Raw genomic sequence first — 15459 nt, 5'->3', positions numbered from 1 at the left:
AACACCTTAAAAGTTTCTTTGTGAAGTCTGATGATGTCAATTCCATCAGGATCTCATTAAAACAAAAAAATCCAAGTTTACTTAGCGCTTAAGAGTGATGCTTTCCATTAGAAAAAGAAAATCTGAGCCTCTGATTTCAGAGTCTTCTGCTGATTCCTTAAGTTATAAAGCAATCATTACATGATGCAGATCTTTGAAACATTTTTAAGATAAGGATTGCATCTTTCTTTTTGTGGCTTGTCAGAGGCCAGGTTAATAAATACCATAATAATTCCAGAGCACTCTTTATGTCCTCCCTGCAGTCTGTAATAATAAAGTGATGGCTCTACCTCAGAGGTCCTACTGTCCTTGTCTTCTAACTAGTCCTCCACCATTGATTTAGGCTTCCCTTTACAAGGACCACTCTTCAGTTGGTGCTGAGTGAAGCGTGATCCCGTCAGATGAGCCCCATGCAATAACCAGTGTGCCAAGAACTCCAGATTCATTCCAATACAAAGTACAGCAGCTTCTCCAGTACATATTTATTTGCTTAAATTAATACATCATACATGCTTTTATTATTGAGATAGAAAGCAAAAAACTAAATATTCACAGATAGTTGGTCCATTTTTCGAGTTGGGGCTTTAAATAGGAACACAATGTTCTATGTGAAATAAATATACACCACATTATTTGCAAAATCTGTTAGGAGTACAAAATGTTAGCTCTATTACATCTTGTTCAGCTAAGCAGACATGACTTATTTTCAAAACTGTTAATAATTATTAAAAACTTCTTGGAATAATAAATATAGTACTTATATTACTTCTTAACTCTACACTCATAACAGCAGAGTCCAGCAGCACCACATGAAGAGAGAAATTGGAGAACAGCTAGAAGACCTGAGTTGTAGACAACACAGAGTTGTAAAAAGGTGGGTGCAGTAGCATTACTTGTTTTTTCCAGTAATTTGTTTTATAGGACACAGCACAGGATAAACTTAGATTATAATATTATCATAAAGTGTTTTATCCTTATCTCAGATTTTACTAACCCAACTTTTGGCTTTTCATCCACCTACTCTCTTCTGTACAGTGTCTTGCAGAATTCTCCAGAATTCTGCTGCCCTTAACAGCAGAAAAGCCTCTAATTTAACAAACCACATGCCTTCATTTGCTCAGACTCATTATGGTGAGGCCAACTTACCTTTCCTCACCATGACTTCTTGAAACATCTCAGTTGTATAAGTCTGTGGCCACTCTTATTTGCTCTGATGCTCTCCAAGAGGGTGATGTTAGGCTTCATATAATAATGCATGGAAATGGTGTGGATGTGATTTACTATAGAGGTGGTGGAGACTGGGCTTTAATTTCATGTGTTACCACAAGTTAAAAACCCAAATAGGAGAGAAGAGTCAGATAAACACATTTTTTTTTCCCCACAACATAGCAGGAAGAAGGTAGACAGACTCAGACTAGGAAGGAGGAAGAAAAAGAAAATGTGTCCTCCAAGGTCCGGGACACAGGCAATGTCTCTACAGGACTTCTGAGCCTCTATTCAAAGCAAAACAAGGAAGCTAATCCCTCGAAAATTAGAAATGGGAAATAACTTTATTATGAGAGCAAATTTCTATAAAGCATTTTCAAAGCTATTAAAAAGCAAAGGCGGTTACTGTCTGTTCCCAAAACGGTGCCAATATAAATAGCATGAAACTAACTTATGTTTGAAAAGCAAGGTGCTTCACAATGAAGGCTGTTATTTCACTTTTAATTTGTCCCTTGGGGCCTCTTTGTAACAAGTGTCTTAGACCCAGCTGCATTATGTTCTGCAGCAGGGAGGACTATCATCTCCTAACCTCTTAGCTTGGGTCACTTGGCATTGTCTCCTTATCTCAGTAATAGTTTTGTTTGCAACTCCTCTGACTGCTGACTTACGGTTTTAGATGAGTTCTTTACTATTCTAACATGAATTAGGCTTGGGTGTTTGTGAATTAGCTTAGTGTGACTACATGGCTGGGCACAGTCTCAAGGCCTCATTGTAATGGAATATTCTCCGCTTTCTAGGAAGAATGCAAGAAAAGGGATTCACATTACAAATTATTCCCAAATAGCATTGCCATTATGGGGACATCTGCTCCTTTTTGCCTGGCTGTATGTGGTTGGCAGTTGCTTTTGCTCCAGTGAGAAGTGGGACTGTAGAAGTGGATAAATTGGCTGCGCTGATGGTGTGGTTGAAAGCGTTTGGGTTAACCATTCAGAACTGTTTGCAGTGATTTCCTTTCCTAAGGACACGTCTGGCACTTTCCCTTACAAGGTCTGTAAGGGAACTCTGGACTGCATACTTCCAGTAGACATCATTTTTGTAGTTACAGTGTTATCTACTGGGAGCTGAACTCTGCTAAAAATGTCTTCTTTGCTCCATTTGCCTGGAGTGCTGTTGGTATATAATAATTTGTCTCTTTCTTGATAAGGATTGTCTAGCTGTCCCATAACACTCTCCAATGCATAAATAGGGCTTTGCAATGGAAGGGCTGCATGCCTCTAGGCTTTATCCACCACAGAAGTAAAGGAACTTGCTAAGTTCAACTCATCTGCATGATGATTCTAGAAACTGCAACCGCGTTACTGGTTCCTTGCTTATTCCTCTTATCATAGGAACTAATACGGCTGCAAAGGTGGAGTGGGCTGATCTTGAATCACACACAGCTGGAAACTACACCACCTTGAGAGAGACATTTCTAAGAGTCAGTGGCTCCCAGCTCTTGGCTATATGTGTTCCCAAATAGGAGCTTTTGTGTGGCAGAGACAAGGTATTGCCAAGAAGGTAACCAAAGGACATGTTCCCATTTCTAAGAGACAATTTCCTAGGCCATGCTGAATTTCTACCTGATCACTTCCCCTCTAGTTTAAGAAAGAACACAGTTACACATATGACTGAAAATTTTCTGATTATTCTGCTTGACCACAAATTACTTTCTTGAAAGAAAGATGGCTGCTTTTTCAAGAGGAGTTATCTTGCACTGGACGCAAGGAAGTTGAATGCATATGATAAAACAGTTCATCACTGAAAAAACATGGCTATGTACCTCTGAAATACACCTCATTTTTAAAGACATCATTAATTCTAGGCCTAAAGTGACCTACATTCCACTTCAATTTGGTATACCCTTTTTATTTTAAAAAGTATGTACATCAGCTGTAGAGTTAATTACATTTAGAAGACTCACCCATGTGTTACAGCTTCTTTTATGAACACCTTTTTCTGCTCTTCATTCAGAATCTTTATTATGCAATATCTGAGCCCTGAAAAATGAAACCACCTTCTGCTACCTCAGACAACAGAAACCCAGTTTTATATGATGAATAAGGGCTGCTGCCCTGTGAATACTGATTAACTGGTAGGTGTGAGAATCATTAGTTCTGTAAGGTGAGTGGTTTCTTATAATGCAGAGAGCTGCAGCTACATGACTCTAGCCTTAGCAAGCCATAAGTATATGCCTCTATTTAATTATAACTTGCTATATATTGAGCATGATAGCAAGGTATTTCAAATCAAGCACATGGCAGGTAAGTGAAGAAGGCAGTAATATTTGGAAAAGATGTACCATATATATGGATTTTAACCTTTTGAGTTGGGATGTCAGAATGACATAGGACTAATTCACTGACTTACAAAATCTTTATTTCCTTATAAGCAATAGCGGGTGTGGGGCTGTTTGTCATCTATCTTGAAGATGCAGGAATCAAGGTGTTGGTCAAACTATTCATGCAATTAAAGGAATGTGCTTAATGGAATGTGCTTTTAACATCTTTGCTATGAACATACAATTGTATGGGAATCAGAGGGCAAAATGCTGGGAATGACTCAGCAAAACCAGCATGAGTGGAATTCTTCTGAAAGGTGTGGAACTTACTAGTCAAGCCGTGTTGCTAAGGGAAAATTTCTGACTCCGATAAGAGGAAATCCAAAACCATTTTTCCTCTATGAGGTACTGCTTGCCCTGTAAGGGCTCTTTTTTTTGGCATACCTTCTAATAAAAATAATAAAATCTGATCAGACCTGTGTATTTCAAAATCATCCTTGCTAGCCAAGATAAACTGAAGAGATAAATGGCAAAATTGCATCACTTTCTCAATGAAATTACTCATATTACTCATTGTAATTACAGTGAGACTTGCAAATGCTACACTCAGCTGCTGTTCATTAGATGTATTGGTCTGAGCAGACCGTGGAACAAAATGTCAACATAGTCCATGCTATTTCACTTGAAGAATTGCTAAATACTCCCATACTGACTGAAACATAGCAAAACACGAACATTCCTTATGCCACAGGAAAAGCTTCTGTGACCATAATATATTCCATTCCTTTCAAAGCCTTACAGAGCTGCCCTTCACTATCTCTCAAGACACTAGTATGTCTTCTTAATTTGTTTTCCATTTCTCATTGTAAGTGGTTGAACTAACAGTCATTTCAGTAACTGAAGTATGTGGACTGTGTCAGTTCTGAGAGTGACAGCACTTTCATGCACACCATGTTCAATAGTACTCTTGCTTATACTGCGAAATACTTAGTATTTTCAGATTTTTTGAGACATACGGTTATAAGCGTTCATATATACTCAGTCAGATTACAAATCAAATGTTAAAGTATGTTCCTTTTTGATAACTAGAAAATTGTGTATAAGTCTCTACCACCCCAGATAAAGGAAAATAAACTTCTATACCCACCCCATTGTCTGCTTATACATCAAATGGATAAGTATAAAAATGTTATTATTCAATATCTATTGCATTTCTTGGTGACCTTGGACTGCTTTATTCTTTTAATGTATGTGTTTTACCTTAAATTATTTTTATTAATTTGGCTTGTTTATTTCTAAAGACTACTACAAACTTCCAGGCTTTGGTAAATTACAGTTCATGTTAAAAGCTATCTGGTTCCCATTTTCAAGCTGTTTAAAACGTCCATTTTAAATGCCGATAAGCATTGCTTGTTTTTCCATTTTTCTTTCCAGCAATTCTTTCAAACTCTTGTTCCTATGCTTGAAATACAAGTAATCAGAGAGAGAGTGACCAAGTCTCGCCTTTTCAAAAGATCTAAAGCTGAGGTGTTCTTTGTTGTTTGCAAGGTCTCTCTCTCCTTGGCTCTCCTGCTTGTCTGAATTTCCTATTCTCTCCTCCAGTCCTCCCTCACTTAGCACTTCTTCCTTCTCATTGCAGTAGGACTCTCTGAAGTCCTTCATCATGCACTCAGGTTTGCCAGACAGATCTTGAGCCACGTACAGCTTGTCGTTGTCATGGTGGTACATGGCAGGGCTGTACCGCTCTGCCTCATAGCAGTTGTCTTCCTCTTCTTCCTGGCATGAGCTTCCCTTGGCACTCTCGCCATCCGAATGAAATGAGATTCCCTTCCCTTGGCTTTTCTGGGAAAGATCAAAGGGCTCTTCCTGTTCCAAGCCTCTCATGACATTTGTCTGGGACAGAGCAATTCTTCCTCTTCCAAAACCTTACAGTAGTTTGAGGGGAGGAGAAAAGGAACAATTTATGTATAAGAAATTTTACCATGTGAAACATGGTTAAAAAACAAAATATGAGGTGGCCTTCCATTTCATACTTTACCTTTGTCTTCCACCCAGCTCTCTCCAAGTACTTTACTGATTACATCTCATGGTATCTCCTTTGAGATGCTGTTAAAAGAAGTACTATTGTATACACTCCACAGCCACGTCAGGACACACAAAACGTTGTGCTGTACATGCCAGACACTTGATGAAGGAGCTAGGAATAAAAGTGAAGTGGCCTGGCCTCTTGTAAACTATTTTTGCCAGTGAACCTACCCATTTCCTCCTTCCTATTTTTTAAAAAATGAAAACTTTGATCTAAAGCATCACAGGCCATAATCAAAGTCCCAAGTTTTGTAAGTTTTTTTCCAGAGGAGTGGAAGAGATTAAAAACATGTTAATGTGTTTGTTCTGTGGACATTTTGGTTCAAAGTTACTACTTCTTTATAAATGAAAAAGCAATCAAGTCTCAGCAGTCTATGGCCTACACTCTCCTTAATTTTCCCTCTTTCACCCACTGAGAAGCCACTCATGCCACTGAAAAGCTCTGTGCACTAAATAGTGCTTCAGCTTGAGGAAATCACTATAAACAAATGATTTTGAGCTGAGCAGTATAAGTCTGAGTGTAGTCCTGGGTCTGGTTTGTCTTAATATTTGTCAGAGTGTCTTCTCTCTTGCTGGAAATCCAGATGTTACCCAGGAGGCATCTGTGGACTCAAATACACTCTGAGCATTGGGATGCACTGCAGAAGGTTCAGACACTGCAGGCATAGTCCATCTTAATCCAAATAATAGTGACAGTACTGGTGTGAGGATTTCACCTAATAGCAAGTATCTACAAAAGCCACTATTTTACTTGCCTTGATTTGGGTTTTTTCCTCAGTAACTGAATCCAGTTTCTGCAGGATCTATGCAGCCTCCCTAGATACAGCTGCTACTTTGCAACAGGTTGTATTTGTTAAAATGGTTCATGAGCCGGTGGCAGCCCTTACAAATTGTCTTGTGCCTGATAAGACTCAAGGGCTGAAGAATCTCTGTACACTAAAAAGCTCTTAGGCCATTTTCAATTACAAGTAATTGTATAACTAGCATGGTGCTGTAGGAGATTTGCAGGGGAAAAAAAAAGAGCCATTTATTTCATTACCTGTTAGGATCTTTGTAAATTTTATGCCAAATGCCGTTAGAGTATCTGCTTTACATATGTGCTAGGCTGTCCTAAAGCTTGAATTTGAGGAACACCAAGAAATCTTGCCCATGAAAGAATTACTTTCAAACTCTCAAAACAATCCTCCCGAATTCCACCGCTTCTTTAGGTAGCATTGGCATGTGTGCACACACGAGGCTGACTTTAGGAAGTGTACGTGGTAGGTGGGAGATAGGTAATGCTTTGCAGGATAATCTAGGTAGTCAAAAATCAATATACTTTGAGATGGGGAAGGAGTGTCTCCTCCTGTTCACATGCTTCTTTGTAAACTGTGTCCTGAGCCTACGGCCTTTGCCTAAAGTCAGCTATGTCAGTATGGTATGGAAAAAACAAGGATCCTGAACATAGAGCTATTCTGGCTTCCATTCCAGACTGGAATCAAATAAACAGTGAGCAAGATTCATGAAATCATCTACATTTTTTGCTTCTGTCAGCTTTGAATGAATTTGTGATTTACGATGTACTTCAAACATGAGAGAAAAACTATAAACTCCTAACCAGATGTGTCTGGGGAAAAATGTCTGCTTGTCCATGGCTGCTAGGCTGTGGTCTGTCAGCCTCTGGGAATCAAGACCTTTGAAACTGTAACATTTATTCAGAAACTACATCTTCAGTCTGGAAGATCATGTCATCCAGTCTTTCCCCTGGCCAACTACACATGCCACCACCTCACTAAGGCTGAATCTCCCCCAGCTTGCTCCCATTTGTGTCTCGGGGTACCCATGTGCTGGGAGAAGCTCTGTGGTGCTGTGGATATCACACCTTCTCACAGTGGTGGATGAGGAGCCCTGTGCTTGAGTACAGGAACATTTGGCATGTCTTGATAAGTCCTCTGCTCTCACACTACTGACCATATTCTCCCTAACACCTGACAACAGCAGCTTAGTGCACTTAACTTATTTACTTTGTGCTCATAAATACTGTCTCATTTTGTCTCCATCTACAGCTCCGTCTCAGTCTGTACCTCTGTGTCATCAGATATCTAGTCTGAAAGGTCTCTGAGACAAGGGTCACTGTCTTGGGGATCTCTAATCTGTAGCACTGGAGTAATACAGATAGTTAATAACAGCCCCCCAGGCTTATGGGATTCAATCATTTCCAATAGCATTGGATCTATGGTACCAGATTGTGGATCTGTGGTATAAAGCCCATTTGGGTTTACTGATATGCATCTTCAAATCTCTCAGAGAATAACCTTGCTGAAAAATATTACCTTGAGAATGAAATCCTCTTTCCATGACCCCGTGTTTGACTTTCATGTGCCTGGTTAGGTTCCCCTTCAAGGTGAATTTGCTGGGACAGTAGAGACACTTGAAAGGCTTACTGTCCGAGTGCAAGTGCATGTGTCCCATTAAATTGTGCATTCTGTTAAATTCCTTTCCACATAGCTGCAAAAACGGTAAAAATGAAAATGATTAGTTCAAAGGGGTACTTCCAAGGAGAACATTTTAAAAGGAAATAGGGCCTACTCTTCTCAACTTAAGCCCTGGCAACTTCTGGTTGCCATTTGTTTTTCAAAGATACAGGCAAAATTCCTATAGACAAGAATATGTGGTTGAGTCTGATCTATCTAGGGCCTTCTGCGCTGCCGCCATTTTTTAAATTTGGTGACTAGAACACACAGTCAAGGGTTCCCCGAAAGCGGGGAATGTTGTTGTAAGGAGGGGAGAGGCTTAAGTGCGTAACCTGGAAGGCGCTTAACTTGAATGAAATTCAAAGTATAATTTTCTACCCTGGTGAACCATTTTGTTGTACTTTATAAATCTAGCCTTTAATCAAGAACAACACCAGGCAGAGATGGAGATACAAAATAAAACCAACGAAGGGTTTCTGTGAAACAGTCAAGCAGAGTATTACTTCTCCTTAAGTAGAAACTAAACGGCTGCACATTTTGCTTAAAGCTAGAAAAAGCAATTCTTTTTTTTCTTTGTTTCTTGCTCCCCAATTTTTCTCTGATCCTCTTATCTTCTGTTTACCAACTTCTGTGTTTCAGTGTCTCTGGTGAGTAAGCTGGAATTCAAACAGTCATGGGGCTGAAGAATGACTCAGCTTTCCCTGAAGCATGTTCCTGCCAGCTCAAGCCATTGATCGTGCAAGTTTCCCTTTGATGAAACAATAAAGGGGTTTTTTTCATTGTTTTTGTTTATCTAGATGGGTCCTTTTGTAGTCTGGTCCCTTATAAATCAACTCTCAAGACATGAGAGTTTGACATCACTATTACAAGGTTCTAGTCTTACTTGTCTTCTGGTCTTTCCTTATCAGGATTTATAATTTTATTCACATTCAAGTGGCTATTTCCATGCTCTGCAAACTTCTGTTGTTGCTTTCTACTTCAGCTCCTTTTTTTTGGAGTGGTTTTAGACAAATACTTTTATGATCAGATTTTTTTTTTTTAATGATCTTTATTACTGTATGAGACAGAATCACCATTAATGAATAACTGAAACTTCCATCAAGCAGTGTGTTCATCTGGGAGAAAATTACTAAAAAACAGTTACTGAGATTCCACCAAATTTTTTGTCTAATTTGACTTCTGATTTAATTTATTTTTGTAGTACAGAAGGTCTACTACAGTACTTTTTAATTCAAATTCAGAAAGCCATCACATGGAATATCTGGAGGAAATGTAGATAGTGGAATGATCTTCGGTGAAATAGTACTGTATCCTTCACATTTAAAACCATCTCTTGAGGCAAAATGGAAGGAAGCAGTTTGTTAATATAAAAATTTGCAGGGGTATTGTTTTTAAATAAAAACTAGAGCTGAGTCAATGCTGTAGAAAGAAAGAGTCTGGAAATATCCACTTGCCTTTAAAAAAATATTTGCTTCAGCTGCGTAAGTTCTTTTCTGTGATTAGCTCACTGTGATTTTGCTAAAATGAACATTCTAGCAAATAAATTTATCAGCAAAGTGTTAACAAAGACAGTGTGTGTGTGTGTGGGGGGGAAATAGCCACTGAAAATGAGTTATTAATTTGTAAAAGTAAGATAACTGATTCCAAAGGTCATCCATCAACTTACGAAAGAGTACTGCCTCTTCTTTGCATTCAGAGTAAGCTAATATGCCAGATGACTTACATTCAGGGAAATGAATGCATCAAATAACACTGTGAAAGTTTTGGGAGGAAGCAAAGAGGAGAAGAAGCACAGATAAGCACAGAAAAATCACAAGGAAGAACAGCAGCTGATTATATCTTGACAGCTGCTGGAACGACCCATGACATGTCAATATTTCTCTGACTACAAGAATGCCAATAATAATACCTCTCTAATACCTCTTAACAAAAGGCTTCTGGCTGTCTGCTTATATTGTGGCTGACCTGTGCTCTCTCCAGCTTTTGCCTTCTGATAGCTAGGTCTTTACTTCCCTATCTAAACTGGTAATCAAGGAAAATCAGGTTAGGTGAGTGGCCAGAGTACTTCATGCAAATCTATATCTTTTTAAGGTACTGAGTATTAGAATGGATATAGTAGGAGCATTTATTTAATTTCTGTCAATGCAATGTCTATTTCTCTTTCTTCATAACAAAAAGACAGGGGACTTTGTAATGGATAATTCCTTACAGCATGGAAGTTTTGTGTGTCTGAATAAAGGGAGTGGGTTTTCCATTTCCAAAAGTCATGCACAGTCTTAGGGATATGTAATGTGTTCTTGCCCTGAAATCTCCTCTGGGAACCTGAGGAAATGGTACTAGAGCGGAGAGGTGTGGCAGGAAAATGAAAGAAATGCAGATATGAAAATTGTTTTTCAGAGCGATGGCTCTGTGTGGCATGGTCTCTGGGTAACCTATCCTTTTCAAAAGGCACAAGACAACTTTCAGATGAATGTCCATGATCCAGAGAGTTTTGGGTTCATGTGCTGGAAGGCAGCAACTCAGAGCTAGCTGGGGCTCATAGCTAGTACCTAAAGCACAGGCCAAGTCTGTAGACCAGACCAGGAAGGTGTACAAGATTTTCTTTCTCTGTGACAGGGCAGGGGTGTGAGCACTGATGAGCCCAGTGTGAAGGATGACCCTGAGCCAGTTGCATGTGAGGCAGCTCCAGCAGAACTCACCACAGAGCACCTTAGCACTCAGAGAGATGCAAATCTCATGCAAGAGATCTTGGGATGGAAGAAACAAGGTGGTTTACTTGTGGACCTTTTGTTAGGTTGCCTACTTTAGACAAAATAAAATTCAAGCCCTGAAGAGAAAGACAGCTGCAATTCTGCTGAACACATTTTGTCGCACTGGCTGGTGAAATGGACTGCAGTACAGTTTGCTAAAAAAGCTGAATTAGTTCAACACTAGATTTTGTCTTCCTAAGCCATCACATGAAGTATCACCCTTCTAGATTTGTCAGTCTGTTTTGTTTCTTCCCAAAGTACTTCTCTCTCATTTATTCTTTGTTTTTCAGTCCTGATCTAAACCCATGCTTTTAGATGGGAAAAAAGTGGAGTTCAAAACATCTGCTGCAAAGTGTATTTGGCTGGGCTGGAGAAAACTTCATTGCATTCTTTATTGGAGGTCTGAAACATAGCTTACTTCAGCAGTAAAAGCAACTGTAAATGTCATGGAAGCTTCCTCTACAAATCAGAATTAGCACTATTGTACCAGTTGGTGCAATGCCTTCAGAACTCTTCAGTGGTGTTTTGTTGTTTTGGTTTTTTTTAAACAGAAATAAACAAGGCAGCACAGGCTCTGGCCTTTAAATGCTACAGAGAAGTTCACTCTTCAGAGAAAAATCAAACACAGATCCAGGCTGCAGCTGGATGAGGAAACAGAAGGGACAACTATTTGCTACTCCCTCACTTCAGATAGTCTGTGCTTCGCTGTGATTAGACACATAGGAAAGCCTCGTGTTTTCTTTTGCTGTGAGAAAAAGGTAAAGAAAACCATTGCATGTGGTGAAGTAGAAAGGCTACTGCTGTGCTCTTTTTCCCTTGCATTCTTCTTCTTTTTTTTTTTTTTCCTTCATAAGAAGGGTGTTCCTTTCCTCAAAGAGAGAGGGAGAGGGAGAAAGACTGTAAACTGTCCAAAAGGACCGTGAGAAAACAGGAAGCTTTGAAAAGTACAAGAGAAAGCAAGATGAAATCTATTTGCAGGCGGTTCCCCGGGGACATGTGAGCCATTGTTAAGCAGGCTGTTCATACAGCTATATCCTTCCTTCTGCTGAGGAGGAGCTTGGTGCCAAAAGGCTGCTATCTGGTCATTGCCTTAACCCTCTGAATACCAGCCAGAAAAACTTGCTCGTGTCTTTCAAGGGCTCTGCCAGGGAGGCAAGGGATGTTCCTAACGCCATAGAGCAATTCCTGATTCTCCCCTTGCTTATTGTTACAATCTCCGCTCTGCTCAGGGCAGTGGTACTGATTCATGCCCCTTCAGCCATACGAGAAACTGGTTCACTGTGCTTACTTGTTTCTTTCCTCCTAGGAACATTGGGTGGGGACAAAGAAGTAAAAAAATAATAAAAACAGGTGTTCCTGTAGAGCTTTTGTTACTGGCTGGAAAACATACTGGTGGTACTCCAGTTCCCGGTTCAAACTATTGCCATCTCCAAGTTTTAATAGTCTGTCATCATCAAATCCTAACCTGAACACAAACTTCCAGCTAATCTGCACATACTTAAAAAGTTGTGTGAGTCCAGATACTGCATCCAGAACAGCTGATCAAACAATTGAGTTTCTTTTCTGAAATTCAGGGAGTCAGAGGAGGACTTTGACCAAACAGGAACAAAAAGACAAGCTTGCATATGTTCTCAAAGAATGAAAGTCTCTAGCAGACTTGACATCAAACTACCCAAGCATTTCAGTAACAGAAATTATTTTATCAATATAAAATGACATAAGTCCTAGTATACAAAATAACATTTTAATAGGACATAAATTAAAATGAAAAAAATCATTAAAGTTGAAAGACTTTGCTGTTATTTTTTCAAAGTGAAGTGCTTCAAAGTTATCAAAGCAAAACGAGGAAGTAAAAAATACTCATTTTGACATTTTCCTTTTAAAATTATCACTGAATGCCATATTTTCCTAAGACATGCTGAAGTTCTACATTTTTCAAGAGAAAATCATTCCATTTAAGATTTTTCATCCAGCTGTCCCTCTTGATGAAACATTCATTTTAAGAAAATATTTAATTCCATAAAGATACTGGATGAAAGATTTCTAGAAATTGCTTCCAGATCAGTCTTACGTTACTTCGGCATAAACTGGGTAATATGCTCCACTCTGTATTTATAGCCCTCATAGAGCAAATCAAAGTGGGAATAAAACCTACAGTCTTTGACTTCACAAGGTATGACTACAGTAACGAACCAGATAGGTAGCAAAAGGAACAGATGTAGTGTCCGATACTGAGTAAGATTATAAACATGACTCATTCATAAGGAAGATATTAGAGATGAGCACAGTCAAGAAATCCAAAGCCTCAAAGGTTTATGGGGAGGGAGGGGAGGAGAGGATGGAAAGGGAATGTCAGCCTCCAGTGTGCTGAAGGGAGGCAGCAAAGTGGAGTTCGCACAGGATCCTAAAAAAGCCAGATGGTCTCAGACGCCGTTTTGTTAGGATAATGATGTCCTGCTCTGAATTTCAGTCTGGTAATTACTCTGGGCCCATTCAAATCCCTTCTGCAGCTGTATTTTGCCAAGGATTTGAGTCTTTCCCTGAACTGTCTCACAGCATCATTGTGTGAAGTCCTGGCTGCTGCTTTTCCATGGTCCTCTGTGGGGTGCACAACTTGATCTATGTTTTTAGTCAGTGTTTCAAGCTATTAAGCACTTAGACTTCTGTTTGGATGGCTGTACTAAGCAAATGTCAGGTATGTTTATTGTCCTCAAACCGCTGTGGCATTTAAATGCCCGTGAAGCGGAAAAAATATTTGAGGATGAAAGTTACTGATATTGAAGGGGAAGGGGGTAAACCACAGATATTTACCTCCATTATTTTGTGCTACGTAAGCAGAACCTGGATAAAGAAAGAAAACCAGGCTGGTTTATGCTAATTAATATGCAACTGCAATATGTGTTACCAAGTCGTGTTTTTCTAATTCTACCATATCACAAGATGATAAAATCACAGTGGGTTAATGCCTCTGACACCAAATGCGCTTACCTTGCATTTAAAGGGTTTGACATCAGAGTGAACAATCATGTGGGCCTTCAGAGTCTGCTTTTGCACAAAGCTCTTGAAGCACAAGTGGCATTGATAGGCTCTGATATTGGTGTGGATCAGGACATGGCGCTTCATGTTGGCCAGCAGAGTAAATTCCCGGCCACAAATTCCACATTTGTGCTCTTTCACACCCTGTAAGAAAAGAAAAAAAATCAGAAGATTCTATAGATGGAAAAATTTTTAGATCATTTCATGTTTAGTACAGCAATATATGAATTATTCATTCTGCATTAGCAAAGCAGGTATAAAATTATTTCACTATTATCATCATTTGCTCAAGTAATAGATACTTATGTATGTTTTTCCCGGCAAATTCTTACAAGAACCTGAGAACCAGAGAAGGAAAACAAAATGTAAGCTTAAAAAAATAATGAGTTTTGTTTTCATCAGTAAGTTTACAAATCAACAAGACGTAGTCATTAGCAGAGCTTCTCTGTCCTAATCTGCTGCTTATGTAAAGTATTGGTCAAACGTGTACACTTATCGACCAAGAATAAAAGCTAACTAGTTAAGAGAATAAAGTAGTGCTTGCCTTTGATTATTGAATGTCATCAGCTTCTAAAAAGGCATAGCCCTGTTTTGAAGAAAGCTATAGAAAATAATCTGAAGTAGCTGAGAAGTAGTCAAGCAATATCACCAAATAAGGATATACATGTTATATTCAATGAAGAGAAAGAACTGTTCACACTTAGTGGGACTTGCACTAACCCTAATAATTTGATCTGGTTTTTACAGAGCCATTACAGACCATTATGCCATCCAGTTAATTTACTAATGCATAATTCAATATTCTTGCTCACACCCATGTGATCTAACTACTAGGTCTTCAAAAAGACATTTAGATGCTATGAAAATCAATTAATTTACCACTAAACACTTTAAGAGTTTGAGTATAACTTGCTGAAGGTAATGAGGATTTAGTAGTAATTGCCAAGAGCAATTACTCCTCCTTCAGTCAAGAAGACTTGAAACAATCTCTACTTTCTTGCCAGTCAGTGGTTTTCACAGGTAATTGCAAAGCTAACTGTAAACACCAACAGCGGCTCTAAGTGCCTGCCTATCTGCTGTGAGGCTGCATTTGGTCAGCTAAGTAATGTTAATTATGTTCACAGCTGAATCCACCTGCAGCTGTGGACAAAGAAGCAGAAGCTCTCTAAAGGCTCAGGGACATTGCATTTCCTGTGGCAAAAAACTACCAAGTCTTAAATTAGTAGAATTTTGCATGGTAAATCCAAACACCAGGGAATCTCCGAAAAGAGCAGAAATTATAACCATGTAGTAGGGAAGAAAAAGCAAATGTGGAAGTAGAGGTTGTTGGTTTTTAAAAGAAAATGTGTCTATAAGACTGAAATGCTGTAGTTTTCTCTATTTTTAATGTTTTTCATATGAAAGCCAAAATTCAAGTGTTAAAGGGAAAAAATGCAAAGCTGGAAGCAAATTTTTATAAAATGTGTGGTGTTTTGACTTGTCTTAACATTTTTGTAAAGCTGGATAAGCCAATTTCAAACATTCCTGAATGGAACAGTTACATTTTTCCTATTTTTGAAAGCAATCTTTCTGG

At 38.9% G+C, this 15459-nt stretch overlaps 1 protein-coding gene across 7 annotated transcripts in view; it reads right to left on the bottom strand.

The window, feature by feature from the left end:
* Positions 1 to 497: 497 nt before the first annotated feature.
* The window catches only part of ZNF366 (zinc finger protein 366), a 37820-nt gene continuing 22858 nt past the window's right edge, over positions 498 to 15459 (bottom strand). For all 7 annotated transcript variants that reach the window (XM_054810494.1, XM_054810493.1, XM_054810496.1 and 4 more), the window contains 4 exons: positions 13839 to 14030; positions 7960 to 8134; positions 3044 to 5487; positions 498 to 2973 (listed from right to left, as the gene is read on the bottom strand). In XM_054810494.1, coding sequence (XP_054666469.1) covers positions 4952 to 5487; positions 7960 to 8134; positions 13839 to 14030 — 903 coding nt within the window. In that variant the 3' untranslated portion in view covers positions 498 to 2973; positions 3044 to 4951. The remainder of the gene's footprint in view (positions 2974 to 3043; positions 5488 to 7959; positions 8135 to 13838; positions 14031 to 15459) is intronic.

The sequence above is a fragment of the Grus americana genome, chromosome Z (genome assembly GCF_028858705.1).
Source record: "Grus americana isolate bGruAme1 chromosome Z, bGruAme1.mat, whole genome shotgun sequence".
Taxonomy (NCBI): Eukaryota; Metazoa; Chordata; class Aves; order Gruiformes; family Gruidae; genus Grus; species Grus americana.
This window is presented reverse-complemented; position numbering and strand designations above follow the sequence as displayed.